The 18,509-nt window shown below is 48.7% G+C and overlaps 1 protein-coding gene across 1 annotated transcript in view; it reads left to right on the top strand.

Annotated features, from left to right (window-relative positions):
* mast2 (microtubule associated serine/threonine kinase 2) overlaps positions 1 to 17,578 on the top strand; it is a 116,264-nt gene extending 98,686 nt beyond the window's left edge. Inside the window, 24 exon segments of the mRNA XM_053429822.1 lie at positions 6,777 to 6,878; positions 8,760 to 8,892; positions 9,005 to 9,072; positions 9,167 to 9,270; positions 9,403 to 9,611; positions 9,696 to 9,834; positions 9,967 to 10,099; positions 10,192 to 10,357; positions 10,949 to 11,050; positions 11,508 to 11,630; positions 11,727 to 11,836; positions 12,012 to 12,166; positions 12,482 to 12,621; positions 12,911 to 13,081; positions 13,242 to 13,478; positions 13,565 to 13,602; positions 13,604 to 13,792; positions 14,103 to 14,225; positions 14,528 to 14,664; positions 14,755 to 14,942; positions 15,050 to 15,177; positions 15,179 to 15,583; positions 16,024 to 16,786; positions 16,889 to 17,578. Of these exon segments, the coding sequence (XP_053285797.1) occupies positions 6,777 to 6,878; positions 8,760 to 8,892; positions 9,005 to 9,072; positions 9,167 to 9,270; positions 9,403 to 9,611; positions 9,696 to 9,834; positions 9,967 to 10,099; positions 10,192 to 10,357; positions 10,949 to 11,050; positions 11,508 to 11,630; positions 11,727 to 11,836; positions 12,012 to 12,166; positions 12,482 to 12,621; positions 12,911 to 13,081; positions 13,242 to 13,478; positions 13,565 to 13,602; positions 13,604 to 13,792; positions 14,103 to 14,225; positions 14,528 to 14,664; positions 14,755 to 14,942; positions 15,050 to 15,177; positions 15,179 to 15,583; positions 16,024 to 16,786; positions 16,889 to 17,523 (4,698 nt within the window). The 3' untranslated portion in view covers positions 17,524 to 17,578.
* The last annotated feature ends 931 nt before the right edge of the window (positions 17,579 to 18,509 follow it).

Raw genomic sequence — 18,509 nt, 5'->3', positions numbered from 1 at the left:
GAGGGAGAGAGAGGGAGGTAGAGAGAGAGAGAGAGAGAGAGAGGGAGAGAGAAGAGGTTTATATTCTGCTGGAGCTGGTGTGGAATGAAGAAGACGTCTCTGTCAGTCTGTCAGGTCCTGATAAAAACCCTGGAGAGCACAGACACACACACACGCACACACAGACACACACCCACCCTCCAGAGGCTCTACCTTTGCACTACTCTGGTGTGCAGCCATGCTGGTCCAGAGGTTGTCATGGTCTTCAGTTTACAACACTGCAGACACACATATGATGAAGACCCCGAGGACCTGCTATAGTGTGTGTGTGTGTGTGTGTGTGTGTTTGTGTGTGTCTGTGCTCTGGTTACCTGACCCCTGGTCAGTTGTGTTTCTGCAGCTCAGACACAGACTCCTCTCCTCTACAGAAGAACTGAACATCTAGAACATCACAGAGGCTCGTTTCTGGATCAAATATCAAATATTAAATCACACTCACTCATACACATCATGATAGATCTGACAAGTCTCTGGACACTCTCACAAAATTCTTGGATCTGCCGCCTGATCCAGAATAACTCCAGCATTTAAATGAGTTCTCTCTGGATCCCTCCACAAAGTTCTATTGATATTTGTTCAGTATTTTTTTGTAATTGACGACAAACAATAGAACCGACCGAGTTCTGCTTGGATCCATTTTGAAGCTGCACCTGTAAAGCTCGGTATCAGACCTGAGGTGTTTCCATTGAGAACTCGTTCACTTCCTGCTCTTTGTCTTTAATGAAGCACTTTGATGTCGTAGCTGTGGTTCAGGTTAGAGTGAAGGTCAGCTGACTTCATAGAAGATGATTTAGATGCTTCAACTTCAGTTCTCAGCAGCTGCCTGCACGTGTTAATTTAATGTCTTACCTGTAGCCATGGATTCATATAAATGGATTTTTATAACATTAATTCACAACTTGTATTTTACCCTTCTAACTCGACCTGCAGGACTCTCACATTCTCCTTGGTTGAAGCTTAAATCTTAATACTTTCTTACCCCTTGAAAAGAAGTAAACTGCTTCTGAGTCATGATCTATAGATTTCATACTTCTATTCATATATTTACACCATCTGCTGATTTGTTCTTGTTCATATTGTTGTTCCAGAGTCGATTCCTTCTTCTGTCTCACCTGATCTGTTTTGTTTGTTTCAGTCCCGGCCGCTCGCCCATTTCCTTCGACCATGAGATCGTGATGATGAACCATGTGTACAAGGAGCGGTCCCCAAGGTTCGTACTGACGCACACTTCCTGTTAACACAACTAACACACAAGAGAATACACAGGTGGAAAGAAATGTAATATAATCATGTGTAGATCTCATAACTGTTGATATCAAAACCATGATTCAGCTCTTGAAGACTTGATGATATCATTCCTGTCTCTTCACATATATCATTGTCCTGCTCACGTCTCCATGTGAGTGAACCTTGTGACTCACTCTCCCCCCCGCCCGCCCCCACCCTCCGCCCCCCTCCCCTCAGGGCCACGGCTCAGATGGAGGAGCGTCTGGCGGAGCAGCTCTGCTCCTCGGCCCCGGACAAGGTGCTGGCCGACGGGGTCCTGAGCTTCATCCACCATCAGCTGCTGGAGCTGTCCAGAGACTGCCTGGAGAAGAGCAGAGAGGGCCTCATCACCTCCCGCTACTTCTACGAGCTCCAGGAGAACCTGGAGAAGCTGCTGCAAGACGTGAGTTCAATCGAGTTCATTCACTGTCCTCACACAGCAGCTGCTCTGGGATCTGAAGCACCTCAGAGGAAGTATTAAAGATGATTCACCTGGATCAGGTACAAATATGCATATGGATGATTTCCTCTATTTAAGAAGAAATAATATCTCGCTCTTTCCATATGAAATATTTGAACCTTTATCCACATTACAACACAAGAGGCATTTAAAGTTCTTCATATCAAGAGTATTACAAATAAAAAAGAGAGAAGAATCAAATAAGATTACAATTTTGTATATAATATATAAAGATGAAAGAAGAGTTCTTGTTTTATAAAGATGACAAATTAAAGGATTTCTAATATAAATATATTTTTAACTTTTATTAAAATCCACGAAATGTTCCCGAGCACTTCAGATATTTTCTGTCTCTTTTCACATTTTCACTCATCATTAAAGTGTTGTCATCACTTCGTCATGCGTCTAAAATCTCTCCCTGATTTTTAAGTCATAATTCCAGTTAAGTATTAATCTCTATAACTCAATGGAGATGATGTTGAGTGTTAAACTTTCACATAATCAGTAAAAAACCTCAATAAACAAAGCAGCTGAACTTAAACATGTAAAATGTGGCGAGCAAACAAACTACGCATAGAAATAATAGGTTTCTTTATTAATTCATAGTTATTTAGATTGATATGGAGCAGCTCATATTAAACTAACAAACTCATCAACTAAACTAATTACATTTTAATCCTGTCACGAGCAAACCACATGGAATTTTTAATAGATTTTATAAAAGCATTTAAATCCTGGAAGAGTCAGGACGTCTGAAGACATCTTGACGAGTCCCTCTCTGCTCGCGGTGGAGTAACTCTTGACTCCGCCTCCTCGTCCTTCGCTCAGCGCGTGATGTCATCCGAAGGCACGAAGACGAGGAAGCGTGTAAACCCGTCTCACACGCAGCTGCTGCTACCTGTTCGATTCCCGGATCCGCTAATCCCAGCTCGGCATGATGGGAATGTAATTCGGATTTCTGAGCGTGTCAATTTAAGTATATTTACATGTGTGTGTGTGTGTGTGGTGACATCTCTATTAGCTCAGTTTTGTGGTGCCTGGGGCGGCGGGGGGGGATATGATGGCTCCCAGAGGCCTCTTATTGACCTTCTGTTCTATTGGGACACACACACAAACTATCTCTCAATCACACACACACACACACACACAACACACACACACACACACACACACACACACACACACACACGTCCTGGATTTTAATTTCACACTCCAGCAGTCACCAGGGGCTGACGGATGACTCTCCCAGACGAGCGGGAGGGGCGGTTGGAGCGTTTTGGGAGGGGCGGGAGTTCGAGGGGATTCCTCTGCTTCTGATTGGCCGGAGGGGGGGGGGGGGGGGGTCTCTCGTAGAAGGGGAGGTGTGTGGACCTGCGTGAAGCCCTTTCGTATGTGAGGAACTCGACTCGAGCTCATCTGGAGACGTTCACACACCGGAGCTGCAACGCCGGCTGGACGATGACATCACCGATTATGCGGCTCTAGCCTTCCAGCAGCTGGAGGCGTCCAGACGAGAGGAGGAGGAGGAGGAGGAGGAGGAGGCGTCCAGAGGAGAGGAGGAGGAGGAGGAGGAGGAGGCGTCCAGACGAGAGGAGGAGGCCGTGAGCAGCTGGACGGAGGCGTGAGAGCGTCCTCCACACCTGCGGCGTCTATGGACATCGTTTGCTGTTTGCGTCCCGGGTTCGGATCTTAGGAGGAGACATGTCACGCGTGTCATGGCAGAGGAGGCTGGAGGAGGAGGAGGTGCTGAGGAGGAGCAAGTTGATGGTGATCGCTCACAGCTGGGAGGAGGAGGAGCAGGATGCAGAGTTTGCAGTTGAGTCCATTTCGTATTTGTTGACACAGACGAAGACGATGAGTCAGTTTCACTCGACTCAGGGTCAAGTTGTTTTAAACTCAGTTTGTTCAGACTCAGGAGTTTCACTTCCTGTTTCACAGAAATAACTTTGTTCTTAACTCCTCATTGTTATTGTTGTTTTACTGAAGTGAGTCGACAGCTTCTTTAAATAAAAGCTTGAAACTTGTGTTGAAACTCAACCTCAGTTCAGTTTGTGAGGAATCAGAGTTCATGCTTCAATTTCTGTCACGAATATTGTTTTGTTCTTTTATTCATTGTTTTATATCATATTGTTTTTATTTGTACTTTGTTTTTTACTTTTGTTTTTTATGTGTTCATCCATTTGTAACTATGTTTTTTTAAAGTTGTATCATCGTTAAAATCTGATTATAATCGAAACCGTTCCAGGTTCATCGACAGATGAATTAATGATTCAATCTTCTTCTGATCAGGTTCAGTTGAGGCTGTTTCTGTCTGTAGATTATTAATAATTTAGATGAGATCATCAGTTCTTTTCATCCTGGTGGTGTGGCCTCCATGTTTCATAAGGAAATATTAATTATTCGACAGTAATTCATTTGATTAATATATTTATAAGGACAATGCACATTAATGCACGTGTCTGTCTCCAGTGTTAACCTGCTGGTTGATTTTCACCTGCAGTCCTTTGTCCAGATGTTTCTCAGAGACATTTAGATGATAAACTTTTTATAATTTACTCTTAATATATATAAGCTGATATGAAGCTTCTGTTAATTTAGATTCTGTAAATATTCAACTTGAGTCTAAATGTTTATAATTAGTTTTCCATGTTGGGACATGAAGGAGCGACGTGCTGCTTCCTGTGAGTTACCTGGATCCACATCTGTATTCAGAGTGAAACCCTCCAACATCTGGACAGAGAGTTAAAGTTGATCTGCTGCTGTGGTTGGTTTTAAATGGGCAGTTCACTGAATACCCACGATGCCTTGTGGTATCGATCCATGATGTCATGTCTTTGGTTCATGTTGGTAAAACAGATCAATCAAATTGTAAAGAATCCATAAGTTCTCAAGTTTGTGTGTTAATTAAAAAATCCATCAGCTCCTGTTTTAAATCTCATTGTTTGAAACCATCTTCCTCTTCCTCCTCCTCTTCCTCTTCCTCCGTCCTCTCTCCTTCTCTTCTCCTTCATTCATCCCTCCACTCGTTCTTCTCCTTGGGTCACGACCCCATTACCGAACTCACAGGAGTCCGACTCTCCTCCTCCTCCTGTCCTCTGCTGCTCCTGCTCTCGTCTTTTATCTCTCCTTCACCCTCCTGCTGCGTCTCTCGCTCTTCACCTCCCTCCCTCCCTCTCTCTCTCCCTCGCTCTCATCCATCCCCGTCACGGGCCCTTAGTGACCTGCCTGCTGGTCGCTATGGCAACCTACCATCCAGGGTATCCTCAGCAGGAACCCGGGGGGGGGGGGGGGGGGGTCTGACTCCTGGAGGTCACCTGAGGTCAGAGGGTTCTGCAGAGTGCTCACTCAGCGCCGGTGATCCGTCACCGTGTGCCGCTCGCCCCCCCCCCGACCCACGGCTCGTTTACATCTGCAAACATCTGGCTTTAATTGGCTTTCTGCTGGACCCCCCCCCCCACCCCCCCGCCTCCTGCGGCTAACCCAATTCTTCTTCTAAACATTTGAAATGTATTTCACGATGTGATTGATGTCATATCAGTTGAACACGTGACATTCCTCCATCATGTTAACACGACGCTGGGTCACGTCTGAGGTTTGAAGCTCATTTAAATAAACGTAATCTTTACTGTTTCAGCATCAGATTGAAAATAATTAAAAAAAAAATACTTTTCAAAAATACTTTAATGTTTTTTAACAAACTACTAAACCACAAATAAACGTTTTTCAGACGAGAAACAGATAAAACATGTTGAACTTTATTTACTCTGATCTTTTTATTTCTGTTTGACAGATAATAATCATCAAATCTTTTTTTTTTATTTACCAAAATATCTCTATAATAAAAATATATAAAAATATTTAACAAATTTAAATTTGGTATATTCTACTAATACAATTTATTTAAATTTAGATTATAAAATAATTAAATGTGATTGAGACTTTATAAATGATCCTGATCAGAAATCTCTCACATATCTGTGATTTGATAATCAGCTGCCGTGTGTGAGGTTTTATTCATAAACCCGTCAGAGCAGAGTTACATGAATGTTCTTTACTGTGTGATCTCACCAGGGAGTCTACCCCCCCCCCCACCCCCCCGCTTAATTAGCTGCTGCTCAGTCGGAGTCCGTCCCTCAGCCGTCCATTACACACACACACACACACACACACACACACACACACACACACACACACACACACACACACACAGGTCTCCTTCACACTCACATGTACATATACACACACATGTTTAGCGTGCACTTACAGTACAGAGACGCCCCCCCCCCCGCCCTTTGGGTTTCATTACTCTTATAAATAATTCAGGGTCTGAGCCTCGAGGCCTCGTCTGTCAGGTTCAGACAAACAGCAGCGGGTCGGCCACGTTGTGTTTATGAACCACCGCCTGCACTCTGTTAGACACATGCAACACACACACATACGTTATACACACACACATACACACTACCTTCATAAACACACACATACATACATTATACACACACCCACACAAACATACATACATATTACCCTCCTGAGAATGAAACATGTTTTACAGCGGGTGGTTTGTAATTGTTACAGCTTTCACCTTGCGCCCACACACACACACACATTAACACACACACACACACACACACAGTCTTCAGTTCCACCCAATTTCTTTCCAGGGATTTTGCCTCCAGATGCATTTCCACTCAGTTCCAGTGTGACAGACATTTCACGCTGGATCTCGAGGACGAGGACGCTCTGATTTAAACGCTCTGACTGCACAGCGTCAAGGTCAAACACCGATTCAGGATGTATAATTTAAAATATAATTAACATTAATAATTCATTCAGATGAGGGATCTCCATGACAGAGGGACGTAAACCCTCCTTCGTGTTTTATCTCTGAACTGAAAACCTTTGTCCCGACAGATTCTTGTGTTTGGAAATGAAGAGAGAAATAAGAGTTGTTGTGTTTTCTGAAATCTTCCTTGTGTGTGTGTGTGTGTTTGTGTGTGTGTGTGTGCAGGCTCACGAGCGCTCGGAGGGCGTGGAGGTCACGTTCGTCACGCAACTCGTCAAGAAGCTGATGATCATCATCGCCCGGCCGGCGCGGCTGCTGGAGTGTCTGGTAAGAAGCTGTGAGGAGTGTCTGTTGACAGTCACTGACCCGGTCTGTCGCTCAAACAGACGCATGAAGCAGAAACACGGTTTAACTATATTTATCAGAACAAAAGCACGTGGACTAATTGTTGGAAAGTAAGAAGAACTTAAGTGACAGTTACTTTATTGAATTATTATCATTTCTGCCACTTTACAAATCTGCTCCGCTCTGTTTCAAGGGAGTTTATGACCTTTTTACTGCCCTACTTTTATCATTAATATTTACAATACACAGAACATGTTATACATTTATTAAATATAGTGTTTTTATACAACAGATGACACTACAAGCAGTTTATAAAACGATGAGCTCCACCTCGACCGAGTGCTGCAGCTGTAGAATCATGCAGAGTTCTGAATGATCACAGTACAGCTGATCTCAGACCTGCACTGAAGTCCAGACATGTTCCTGAGATGATCCAGAGCGGCTGAATGTGACAACGCTAACATCCGAGTCTTTATTGAGCAAAAGTCATAGGATAGAAATATACAATATAAAAAGCTGAGAGGTATCACAATCTGTCTCAGGGACATTTTTACACACGACTGAATCATGTGATGTCAGACTTTGCCTTATTTAGATAAATGTGTTTATCTGAGTTAAATACAAACAATAAGATGTGATGTGATATGATGACTATCACTTTAAAACCCTCTGATCACAGGGGGACAAGATATGTTTCCATAAACAAATATGTACAAGAGGAACATAAAACAAACAGAAACCATGGAGCTGATTAACATGGAAAACCTCCAGCCTGCTCCTGGTTGTGTCTCTTCATCAGGTTTTGAATTGTTATCACACGTCTACACAACACGTGTAAATGAGCACATTGGAGAAATATGAACAGAATTAACTGGAATCGCTTTTTCATGTTCTGCAGCTCGACTCCACGCGTGGTTAATAAACAATTTACAGCTTCCTGCTCCGCGGCCTCAAGTGATTCAAGCACCGCAATTCATTTAGGGGACTTCCTCTGAGAATTTATAATCAGCTTAATACACACACAGACACACACACACAGACAGAAACACACACACACACAGACACACACAGACACACACACACAGCAGAGTCAGTCTGGCTGAAGATGTTGAGGTGAAACAGGTGAAAACGACCTCGTGTTGGTCCAGAAACGAGCGGCGGCAGGAGAAAGTGAAGAGATGGAGCAGTGATGAAGACGAGTGTAAAAGACAGATGGATGATTGGAGGAGCAGTGGAGGGTGAAGAGGGAGGAGGGGGGGAAGAGGAGGGGAGGAGGCGAGGAGGAGGAGGGGAGGAGGAGGCCCGAGCACTTACATCGGTAGTTTTGACTAATCACCTGCATCTGAAGCTGTGACACCACACGATGGGTTTTTACAAATGGAAGCACACAGATAGTGGGGGGGTGGGGGGGGGTGGACATGGAAACTGTATGTGTGTGAGTTTATGGGGGGGGGGGGGGGGTACTTAGTCTTTGTCAGACGACTTGTGTGCGAAGGCAGAAACGACCACGGCGACCTCACACATCGTTCAGCCACGACCTCACTCTGCTGTTGTGTTGTGTTGTGTTGTGTTGTTGTTGTTGATCAGGCTGAAGGTTATTTTCCATCTTTGTGGTTGTTTCACTTCAGTCTTTGTGCTTCACAACCTGCAAACTGCTGCTTGTTGCTCTAGTCTGAGTCATTCAGCTCAAATAAAACAGATTAAGACACGAGAGAGAAAAACCTTCAGGACCGAACTACAACTGGGATCAACCCCCCCCCCTCCTCCACGTTAACAGCTGTTGATCCAACACATTTAATACTAAGATGATTGAATCTTCTGGACGTTGTTGTATCATCTGTGAACCTTGTGTTGCTCCTGCAGGAGTTCGACCCGGAGGAGTTCTACCACCTGCTGGAAGCAGCTGAGGGTCATGCTAAAGAAGGTCAGGGCATCAAGACGGACATCCCCAGATACATCATCAGCCAGCTGGGCCTCACCCGGGACCCCCTGGAGGGTAACACCATCTTTATTAAAGTGTTGCTCAGTTGTGTGTAGGCTTTGTGTTGCTTTGTGGTGTTGTTCTGGTGGTCTCTCTGGTCTGGTGACAGTTGTGTGTCTCTCTGTAGAAATGGCCCAGCTGAGCAGCTATGACAGCGGGAACCCGGAGACCCCCGAGACGGACGACTCGGTGGACGTGAGTCCATGACCAGTGTCCACCTGAAGGACCAGTTTGTTTAAAATATGATCTGTCTCTGGATCAGTTTCTCTCTTTGCTGTTTCCTGTTCAGGGTCAAGGAAACACAGTCCCAGCTGCACCGACTCAGCCTAAAACCAAACCCCCCCGAGAGGAAGACTTTGAAACCATCAAGCTCATCAGCAACGGGGCTTATGGGTAAAAACACACAACTCATTCCAACACACGACAACCACTCGCATAAAAGGTTTTCCTCCATAACATTTACACATTAGGAAACTTTATCCCCAGTGGAATGTGTAACCCCGGTGGTTTCTTCTTCGTTGGTAGTGCTGTGTTTCTGGTGCGTCACAAAGAGTCCCGGCAGCGATTCGCCATGAAGAAGATCAACAAGCAGAACCTGATCCTGAGGAACCAGATCCAGCAGGCCTTCGTGGAGAGGGACATCCTGACCTTCGCCGAGAACCCGTTTGTCGTCTCCATGTTCTGCTCCTTCGAGACCCGGCGCCACCTCTGCATGGTGATGGAGTACGTGGAGGGTGAGTCTCTGTCCCGGTGACACTCTGTCTGTCCCTGTGGGAGGATGAGTTGTCTGATGCTGCTGTGCCGCCTCTCGTCTGTAGGGGGCGACTGTGCCACGCTGCTGAAGAACATCGGAGCGCTGCCGGTGGACATGGCTCGGATGTACTTCGCAGAAACCGTCCTCGCACTCGAGTATCTTCACAACTACGGCATCGTACACAGAGACCTCAAGCCCGACAAGTACGACAAACACACACAGACACACACACACACACACACTTCTTCTCTGTCATCTCACTCAGATTTGATATTCCTTAATTTGAAACTTCAGAGGCATTTTGAGATGTCCACTCTTTCCTGTCCTCCCCTCAGTCTTCTGATCACGTCCATGGGACACATCAAGCTGACGGACTTCGGCCTCTCAAAGATCGGTTTGATGAGTTTGACCACCAACTTGTACGAAGGACACATCGAGAAGGACACCAGAGAGTTCCTGGACAAACAGGTGCGGCTCACGCTTCAGCCTCTTTCTATGGCATCAAGTAATTCAATCGTTGCACCTTTGTCTGATCCCTTGTGTGTGTGTCCTCTGCTCAGGTGTGCGGGACTCCAGAGTACATCGCTCCGGAGGTGATCCTGCGTCAGGGCTACGGGAAGCCGGTGGACTGGTGGGCGATGGGCGTCATCCTCTACGAGTTCCTGGTCGGCTGCGCTCCCTTCTTCGGGGACACGCCGGAGGAGCTGTTCGGTCAGGTCATCAGTGGTGAGTGGATCATCTGCAGCCAACACACACAGTAACACAACACACAGTAACACAACACACAGTAACACAACACTGAGTTCAGTTTGATGTGTTCTGGTTCCTGTTCTCCAGTGAATGTGTTGTTGAGACAGACGAGCAGATGGAGACGTTTCAGCAGAGACACACGCTGACCGACAGCCAATCAGATCCCTCCTGATCCTCCTCTGTCTCTCTCTTTGGATTCTCTTTGAAGAAATCCATGATCATAAACCTGAATCGATCCCTTTATGTCTCTTTTATGAGCGTCTCACTCCGTCTGTCCACATCGAGGAAGAACCCAACGTCTCCTCTGGGTTCTGGGTTTTTCTGTCTCTCTGATATTTGTCAGTGATTCTCAAACTCTGGGGATTAATTAAGAATCAATCGCTGGTGTGATGCATGATGGGAAACGGACTAAAAACCAGACCAGTCTCACTCCCGACTTTCTGTGGACAAAAAGTCTAAGCGCCAGTTTTCCACTTTATTATTTTCTTCATAGAAGCACTTGTTTATATTTGTGTGTTTGTGTATTTGTGTGTTTGTGTTGTCTTCATGATGTTGTGTTTGTTTTAGATGAAATCATTTGGCCAGAGGAAGAGGAAGCTCTGCCTCAGGAGGCTCAGGATCTGATCTGCATGCTGCTGAGACAAAACCCACTGGAGAGACTGGGCACAGGTAACCCACACTCACACACACACAGACACACACAGACTCACACACACACACACACACACACAGTACAGATCTATAATTTCCTTTTTCTCCAAACTGTTGAAGCTGATTCGTCAAAGTTCAACATAAATATGGTCTTAAAAGTTTTTTTTTCCAAGATATCATCTAATATCTGAATAATAAATCTTATTCGTACGCATAATAATTATTTTCATAAAATATTTGTATGTATTTACTTTATCAGGTTTTCAGTAAATGATTAACTGTGTTTTGAAGCTGACACGTTGTTATTTCACTATAACACATGAACACGTTTCCTAACAGCAGTCAGATCTTACTGAAGTGTTTCCTCATCTCTCTCTTTCTCTCTCTCCTCTCCCTCTGTTCCTCCACCTTTCACCCCCACCCCCTGTTCTCCTCCCCCCTCCTCCCCCCTCCTCCCCCTCCTCCCTCTCCACAGGAAGTGCCTTCGAGGTGAAGCAGCACTCGTTCTTCACGGAGCTGGACTGGAACAGCCTGCTGAGGCAGAAAGCCGAGTTCATCCCTCAGCTGGAGTCTGAGGACGACACCAGTTACTTCGACAGTACGTCCCACTCGTCTTCTACCTGACGATAGAGACACTGTCACACCCGAGGGAAACCTAGGAATCTAACGTGTCTGCCCTCTGTGCCTCTGACAGCTCGATCTGATCGGTACCACCACCTGGACTCAGAGGAGGAAGACGACACCAATGATGAAGAACACGTGGAGATCCGACAGTTCTCCTCCTGCTCGCCTCGCTTCAGCAAGGTGCCCACACATGTACTTGTTTACAGGTTTACATATCGTTTCTATCTCTGTATTAGAGAAATGGGATTACTCCATATTCACTTGGTAACACATCAGCTGTGATCCTCTCAGACGAGGTGGACAGGCTCTGCTGTGACTTCAGGTCTAAGTGAATCTTCTCCTCTGTGTGGTGCAGGTCTACAGCAGCATGGAGCGTCTGTCTCTGCACGAGGAGAAGAGGACGCCTCCTCCCACCAAGCGCAGCCTCAGTGAGGAAGGAGGAGATCGGATCGACAGCCTGAGTGGACTGAAGTCCAGAGATCGCTCGTGGCTGGTGGGATCTCCAGAGATGTGAGTTCTTCACCTTCACACAGACGAGAGGAGTTTATCGGAAAGTATTAATAATCTAGACACAAACCAGGAATCTGACTCCTGTGTTAATTGTGTTAAAACTATGAAAACGCACAAAATAACGTACTATCTGCAAATAGAAGAGGACAAAGTACAAGATGAAGGATAACCTGCTCTATATGTTTTTAAGTAAACGTGTATTAACTTGTACTTGAAGGAACCTGGAACATGAGTGTCTTGATTTCCGTTGTTGTCATCTTTATATTCAGAAGTTCAACTTGTGTCTGATCTTTCCTCTCCTTCGTTTCTCCTCAGCCTGCGGAAGCGTTTGTCTGTTTCCGAGTCGTCGCACACGGAGAGCGACTCCAGCCCTCCGCTGACGGTCCGGAGGCGCTGCTGCTCCGCCATCATCGAGATGCCGCGCTTCGCCATTTCCTCTGAGGAGGAAGGACAAGGTAACAGCCACAGGAAGGAGGAGCTGAGGAGCTGATGGTCACTGTGTCGTCAGTGGGGCTCGGAAACAGAACAGCAGAAAGTTCTCGAGGCTCCTTTAGAAGGAAAAGTGTAAAAACACAGAGTTTTGGTTTGAGGAAGTTTGTCCATCCTCCGGTTTAACCAAGTGCACACTACACAACATTTTGTCTAGTGATCGTTAGTCTTGCAGTTGTTCCTGTGATGTTGATGATGTAACACTGTTCTCATTCCACCGAGCTTCACCTCCTCCACCTCCTCTCTGTGTCTCAGCTGCAGCTGGGAGCAGGAGGAGTCCCAGCCTCAGTGCCCTGAGGGGCCCCCGGAGCGACGAGCTGCCCCTCGCCATCCCAGAGCTCCCACTGGAGAGAGAGCTGAGGCTGGACGAGTCCCCCACCACCCCGAGCTCCGCCTCCACTCAGCTGACCAGGGCCACGCTCACACGTCAGTACAACACACACACTGGAGACACAATGACATCACAGGACAAACTCTATTAATAAACTAGTGGATCAGATTCTCCTACTCTGATTGGATGACATAAGAAATGCTTTGTATGAGTTTAAGTTGAACATCCTAACTCCTCCCCTTCCTGTCACCGCAGTCGGCAGCTCAGGCGACGTGTGTGAACGAGCTAACGGCGCTAACGGCCGAGCAGCTAAAGCCGACAGCGACTCTCCAGCGACTCCTAAGGCCATCAGCGACCTGGCCGCTCGCCGGGCTCGCCACCGCCTGCTGTCCGGAGACGCTGACAAGCACCCGGCGCCTCAGAGCTCCAGGCCGCTCAACAAGGTCATCAAGTCGGCGTCCGCCACCACGCTGTCGCTCATGATCCCTGCAGGTCAGTGCGTCCGGCTGAGAGACACAAGGGTCACAGTTAATCATGACATCACACGTGTGCTTAACAGAATCTCCTGTTTCTCTCAGACCACCACGGAGCCTCCCCATTGGCCAGCCCCATGTCCCCCCCACTCGCTGTCGTCCAATCCGTCGTCACGCGACTCCTCGCCGATCCGGGATCTGTCCCCGGCCGTGACCAACGTCAAACCCGCCATCGTGATCCACCGAGCGGGGAAGAAGTACGGCTTCACCCTGAGGGCGATCCGGGTCTACATGGGAGACTCCGACATCTACACCGTGCACCACATGGTCTGGGTGAGGCCACGCCCACTACACCACTCAGCTGATTCTAAAACCAGGACGATGTGAAAGTAGAGACACTGAGTCTGTTTCATCTGAGAGAGTCTCCCTGTGAATGAGGAGGAGACATGTTAACTACACGCGTGTGAATGTGAGAGAGTCTGTGTGACGGAGGTGGGATTCAGGTTGTTGACAGAAGATGGCAGCAAACAACAAGACAATAACTCTCGCTCGCTCTCTCTCTCCCGCCCTCCCTCCCTCCCTCTCTCTCTCTCTCTCTCTCTCTCTCTCTCTCTCTCCCTCTCTCTCTCTCTCTCGCCCTCAGCACGTGGAGGGTAGGGGTCCAGCCCACGACTCGGGGCTGAGGGAGGGCGACCTCATCACCCACGTGAACGGAGAAGCGGTTCATGGTCTGGTTCACACCGAGGTGGTGGAGCTCATCCTGAAGGTAATGATACTTATAATAATAATAATAAACTTTATTCGTGGTCCTTCACAAGTTAGAAATGAAGCAACAATAGAAAACATATAAATTCTGTTTTAAGATCACACAATATTACAGACATCAGAGCACTAAATATAAATACTATTCAACAATTTCGATGTTTTAAGATAGTATGATTTTATTTGTGTGTCTTCTACTCCAACAATTTCCAAAGTATAAAATGAAATGAATACTACTTCTGTGCTGATGAATGTAGATATAAGTGTTAAGATGATCTGGTCTCTGATGGTTCCTGTGGTTTTCAGAGCGGACCCAAAGTGTCCATCTGCGCCACCCCGTTCGAAAACACGTCCATCAAAGTGGGTCCCGCCCGAAAGACGAGCCAGAAGACCAAGATGGCGAGACGCAACAAGAAGACCAAGACCAAGGAGGGACAGGAGAGGTGAGACACGCCTGAGTCACTTCTCCTTGTGTCTGTTAGACGTGTCCTCATGTGGACTCATGGACTGATCCGTCTCTCTGTGTCTCGCAGTAAGAAGAGGACGTCTCTGTTCAGGAAGATCACCAAGCAGGCGTCTCTCCTCCACACCAGCCGCAGTCTGTCCTCTCTGAACCGCTCCCTGTCCTCAGGGGAGAGCGGCCCCGGCTCCCCCACACACAACCTGTCCCCACGGAGCCCGACGCAGGGCTACAGGTCCACGCCAGACTCCACCCACTCAGGTTAGGGACACACCTGGGAGACACCAACAAACTACTTGATTGAATGAATGTAAATGCAGTAGGATTGTACTTAATGAAGCGTCTCTCTCTCTCTCTCTCCCCCTCAGTTGGTGGAAACTCGTCCCAGAGCAGCTCCCCGAGCTCCAGCGTCCCAAACTCCCCGGCGAGCTCGGGCCACATCCGGCCCAGCTCACTTCACGGCCTCGCCCCGAAGCTGCAGCGCCAGTACCGCTCCCCCCCGACGCAAGTCTGCCGGCAACATCCCCCTCTCCCCTCTGGCTCGCACGCCCTCGCCCACGCCTCAGAGCAGCTCGCCGCAGCGCTCCCCCTCCCCGCTGTCCAGCCACGCTCTGGGACAGTCCGCCGTGGGACAGTCGTTCCCCGTGAAGCTCCACTCCTCCCCTCCGCTGGCGAGGCAGATATCCAGACCCAAGAGCGCCGAGACTCCGCGCTCCCCGCTCCTCAAGAGGGTGCAGTCGGCCGAGAAGCTGGCCTCCTCCCTCTCCAACTCCCCCTCGTCTCCCTCCGGCGTGGCGGCGGGGGGGGCGGCTGGGGGGAGTCGTAAACACAGTCTGGACATCTCACACTCAGAGTTCAAGAAGGAGATTCTGCAGAGGGAGCCGAGTCTACAGAGTCTTCAGGTACGAGTTCTGTCACACAGCTCTGAAGTCTGAGGATGCTTCTATAAGAATAAAACATTTAAGAGTTAAAAACATCAAAAACACAATATCAGTTTAAAGATATGAAGTTATGATCAATATAGTGTTTTAAGTATCTCCATTCTTGGACTAATAAAGGGTTGTTTTAGTTTAGCTTAGTTTAGTTGGGTCTAGTTTAGTATATTTTAGTTTAGCTTAGCCAGTGGCCAATTAAATTTAAACCTGAGAAAGAGGTTTTTTTATTTTATTCTGAAGTCCTCCAACAGGAAACAGAAACAAACTCAATCTCCATCGTCCTAACGAGCTGAAGTCTATCCTCTGATGTCCGACGCTGTTTTATTTTCACTTGGTGTCGACACTGATTTGCCAGTTTTCACTCAGATTGTATTTTGACTGAGTGTGTTTCCCTCTCTGACCTGTAGGAGTCGGCCAGCGAGGGACTTCTGTCCTCGGCCGGCCGCGGCGTGGAGACGGGCTGTCTCCAGAAGCACTCGTCCTCCTCATCCAGGAAGCTGGGACGTCAGGAGGGCGACGGCGGTCTGATCCCCGGCTCTCTGGGCCTCGCCCCCGGCAAGAGCAAACTGAAGGACAAGCTGTCGGCCATCCGGCAGGACCGGGCCGAGCGGAGGGAGTCGCTGCAGAAGCAAGACGCCATCCACGAGGTGGACTCGTCTGAGGACGAGACGGACGAGGGCTCGGAGGACAGCCAGGAAGGACGCAGGGGGACGACCTTCACCCCTCCTCCCCTCCTCAGGCCCACCACTGTGAGAACAGGCCCTGGAGGCACTCTGCCATCCCTCTGCCTCTCCCCCTGCACCCCCCACGCCACCTTCACCCACACGGGGCCCTCGCCGGCGGCCAGGCAGCCCCTCCCCTCGCTCACAGAGACAAAGTCTGGCCTGAGACAGGGAGGCTCTGTTGTGTCCTCAGAAGACGCTCTGAGACAAGAGAGGAAGGTTCTAGAGCAGGGTACCACCACTAAACCAGTTCAGGGCCCCCTCCCCTTCTCCACCCCAGGCAGTGCCTTCATCTCCGTCAGCAGAGACATGTTCCTCAGACCCGCAACTCCGCCCGACTCCAGGAGTCTGAGAGCGAGAACTGGACCATCAGAGTCCAGAGCTGCAGACAGAACCCTGGACAGCCCTAGAACTCCATCGACCCCCACCACTGCCGGCGCCGCCGACTGCAGAGCGACCACGAGCACCACCGACTGCAGAGCGACCACGAGTGAGACCACGAGCGCCACAGACTGCAGAGCGACCACGAGTGAAACCACCGGTACAACAGACCAAACCACTGAAACCCCCCGCGCCTCCTGCTCCTCCCCCGGCATACCGAAGGAGAAGAAGGAGGCGGACAACCGGAGACTCTGCGCCGCTGTGGCTGCAACTGTGAGTGTGTCACCGTCATCCACCTCCACCTCCAGCTCCAGTTCAAGCTCCCCGGTTCCGCCCCCTGAGACTGGCGTGGACAAGATGGCGTCCCAGCTGGCGATCGTAGCAAAGAGCGTCCTCTGTCCCGTCAAACTGACCACGGCCGCGGACACGAAGGACCAGAAACCATCACCAGACTCGTTTCCCTCCAAACCGCCTCCTGCCCCTCAGTCACCAGCTCCTCAGAGAACTGAGCGAGTAGCGTCCCTGAGCGTCTCGCAGACATCGGACAAACCCTCGACCCAAAAAGACTTTGCAGCTCCGGCGCCGCCGTCCCGCAAGGACGTCCCCGTCCGCCCAGACAGACCCACATCAGGGTCTGTGAGTCGGGAGAACGCCGCCACGTCTGCACAGTGGGTGGGAGCGGCAAGCCTCCCCGCCACTGCAGCATCTGAGCCACAGCGCAAGAGGTTCGAACCCCAGACTGCGACCGCCGCCATGTCCGCCTGCTCCGCGCCACAAGACAAAGCAACCACCAAGAAGACGTAGCAGCAGAATGTACAGATCACGTGACTCAGGGTCGGCCGCAGGTTCTAGAACCCTCTCGCTGTTTGGACAAAAACAGAATCACAGTGAAACAGAGACTTTGACTTTCACCCTGGGGGGGGGGGGGGGGGGGGGTGTGTGTCACATGTGGTCGACCTCTTTCCATTCCAGACGCTTCGGTTCCTGCGTTTCGACCAAAAAACAGGAGGAGCCTCGTGTTTCTCTTTCTTTAAGAGATAATGAGCTCGGTGGTTTGGCTCAAACCATCACAGCGTCCTCACTCCCAGTTTCCTGCTGCTGCTTCATCAACTTCCTGTTCAACAGAGACGCTCGTCTTCTCATCGCTTCCTCCCTGTGGCGTGCTCTCAGCCAGCAGGGGGCGCCCAGCGTACGATTAGCAAACTGCGTGAACACATAACAGTTTGTTTTGTGTCAGTCTTTGTTCAGAACCAGCTCCGGTCCGAGGATCCCCCTGCAGCGGTTCCCTCAGCTCAGACTCACAGGCAGTTTACAGAGTTCCTTGTGAACGTTGGATCGAGGTTTGACAGACGAGTGCAAACGGAGGCAGGAAGCATCAACATGTGATCGTTAGCTTAGATGCTACACGATCGAGTTTTAATCGTCAGTTTAAACTCTCACAGTTTTCTCAGCGTTTTATTCGTGCACGCTCATTTTAATTAAAACCGTTGCTTCACGAACCTAATGGACAAAACGTCGGCACAGGAACATTAAACATTGAGTTCTTAAATTTCCTAAAAGTAAAGATTCAGATTCTTTAAACACGCTGAGGCTTGACCTAGCATTTTAGCATTAGCATGATTAGACGAGGGCCCCAGGCCCCTCGAGATGCTCCTGCTCTTCACGTCTCTGTCATTTTACCAAACGTCTGGTTCACGACACAAAGACACGAGGTTTACATGTTCTGAGTTTCTGGGTTCTGAGCTGCAGCCCCCCCCCCCCCGACAGCCGTTTGTTTTCTCTCTGGACCA

Source organism: Pleuronectes platessa, chromosome 9 (genome assembly GCF_947347685.1).
Source record: "Pleuronectes platessa chromosome 9, fPlePla1.1, whole genome shotgun sequence".
In the NCBI taxonomy this organism is placed as follows: Eukaryota; Metazoa; Chordata; class Actinopteri; order Pleuronectiformes; family Pleuronectidae; genus Pleuronectes; species Pleuronectes platessa.
Note: the sequence above shows the minus strand (reverse complement) of the source record. Positions and strands in the feature narration are given on the sequence as shown.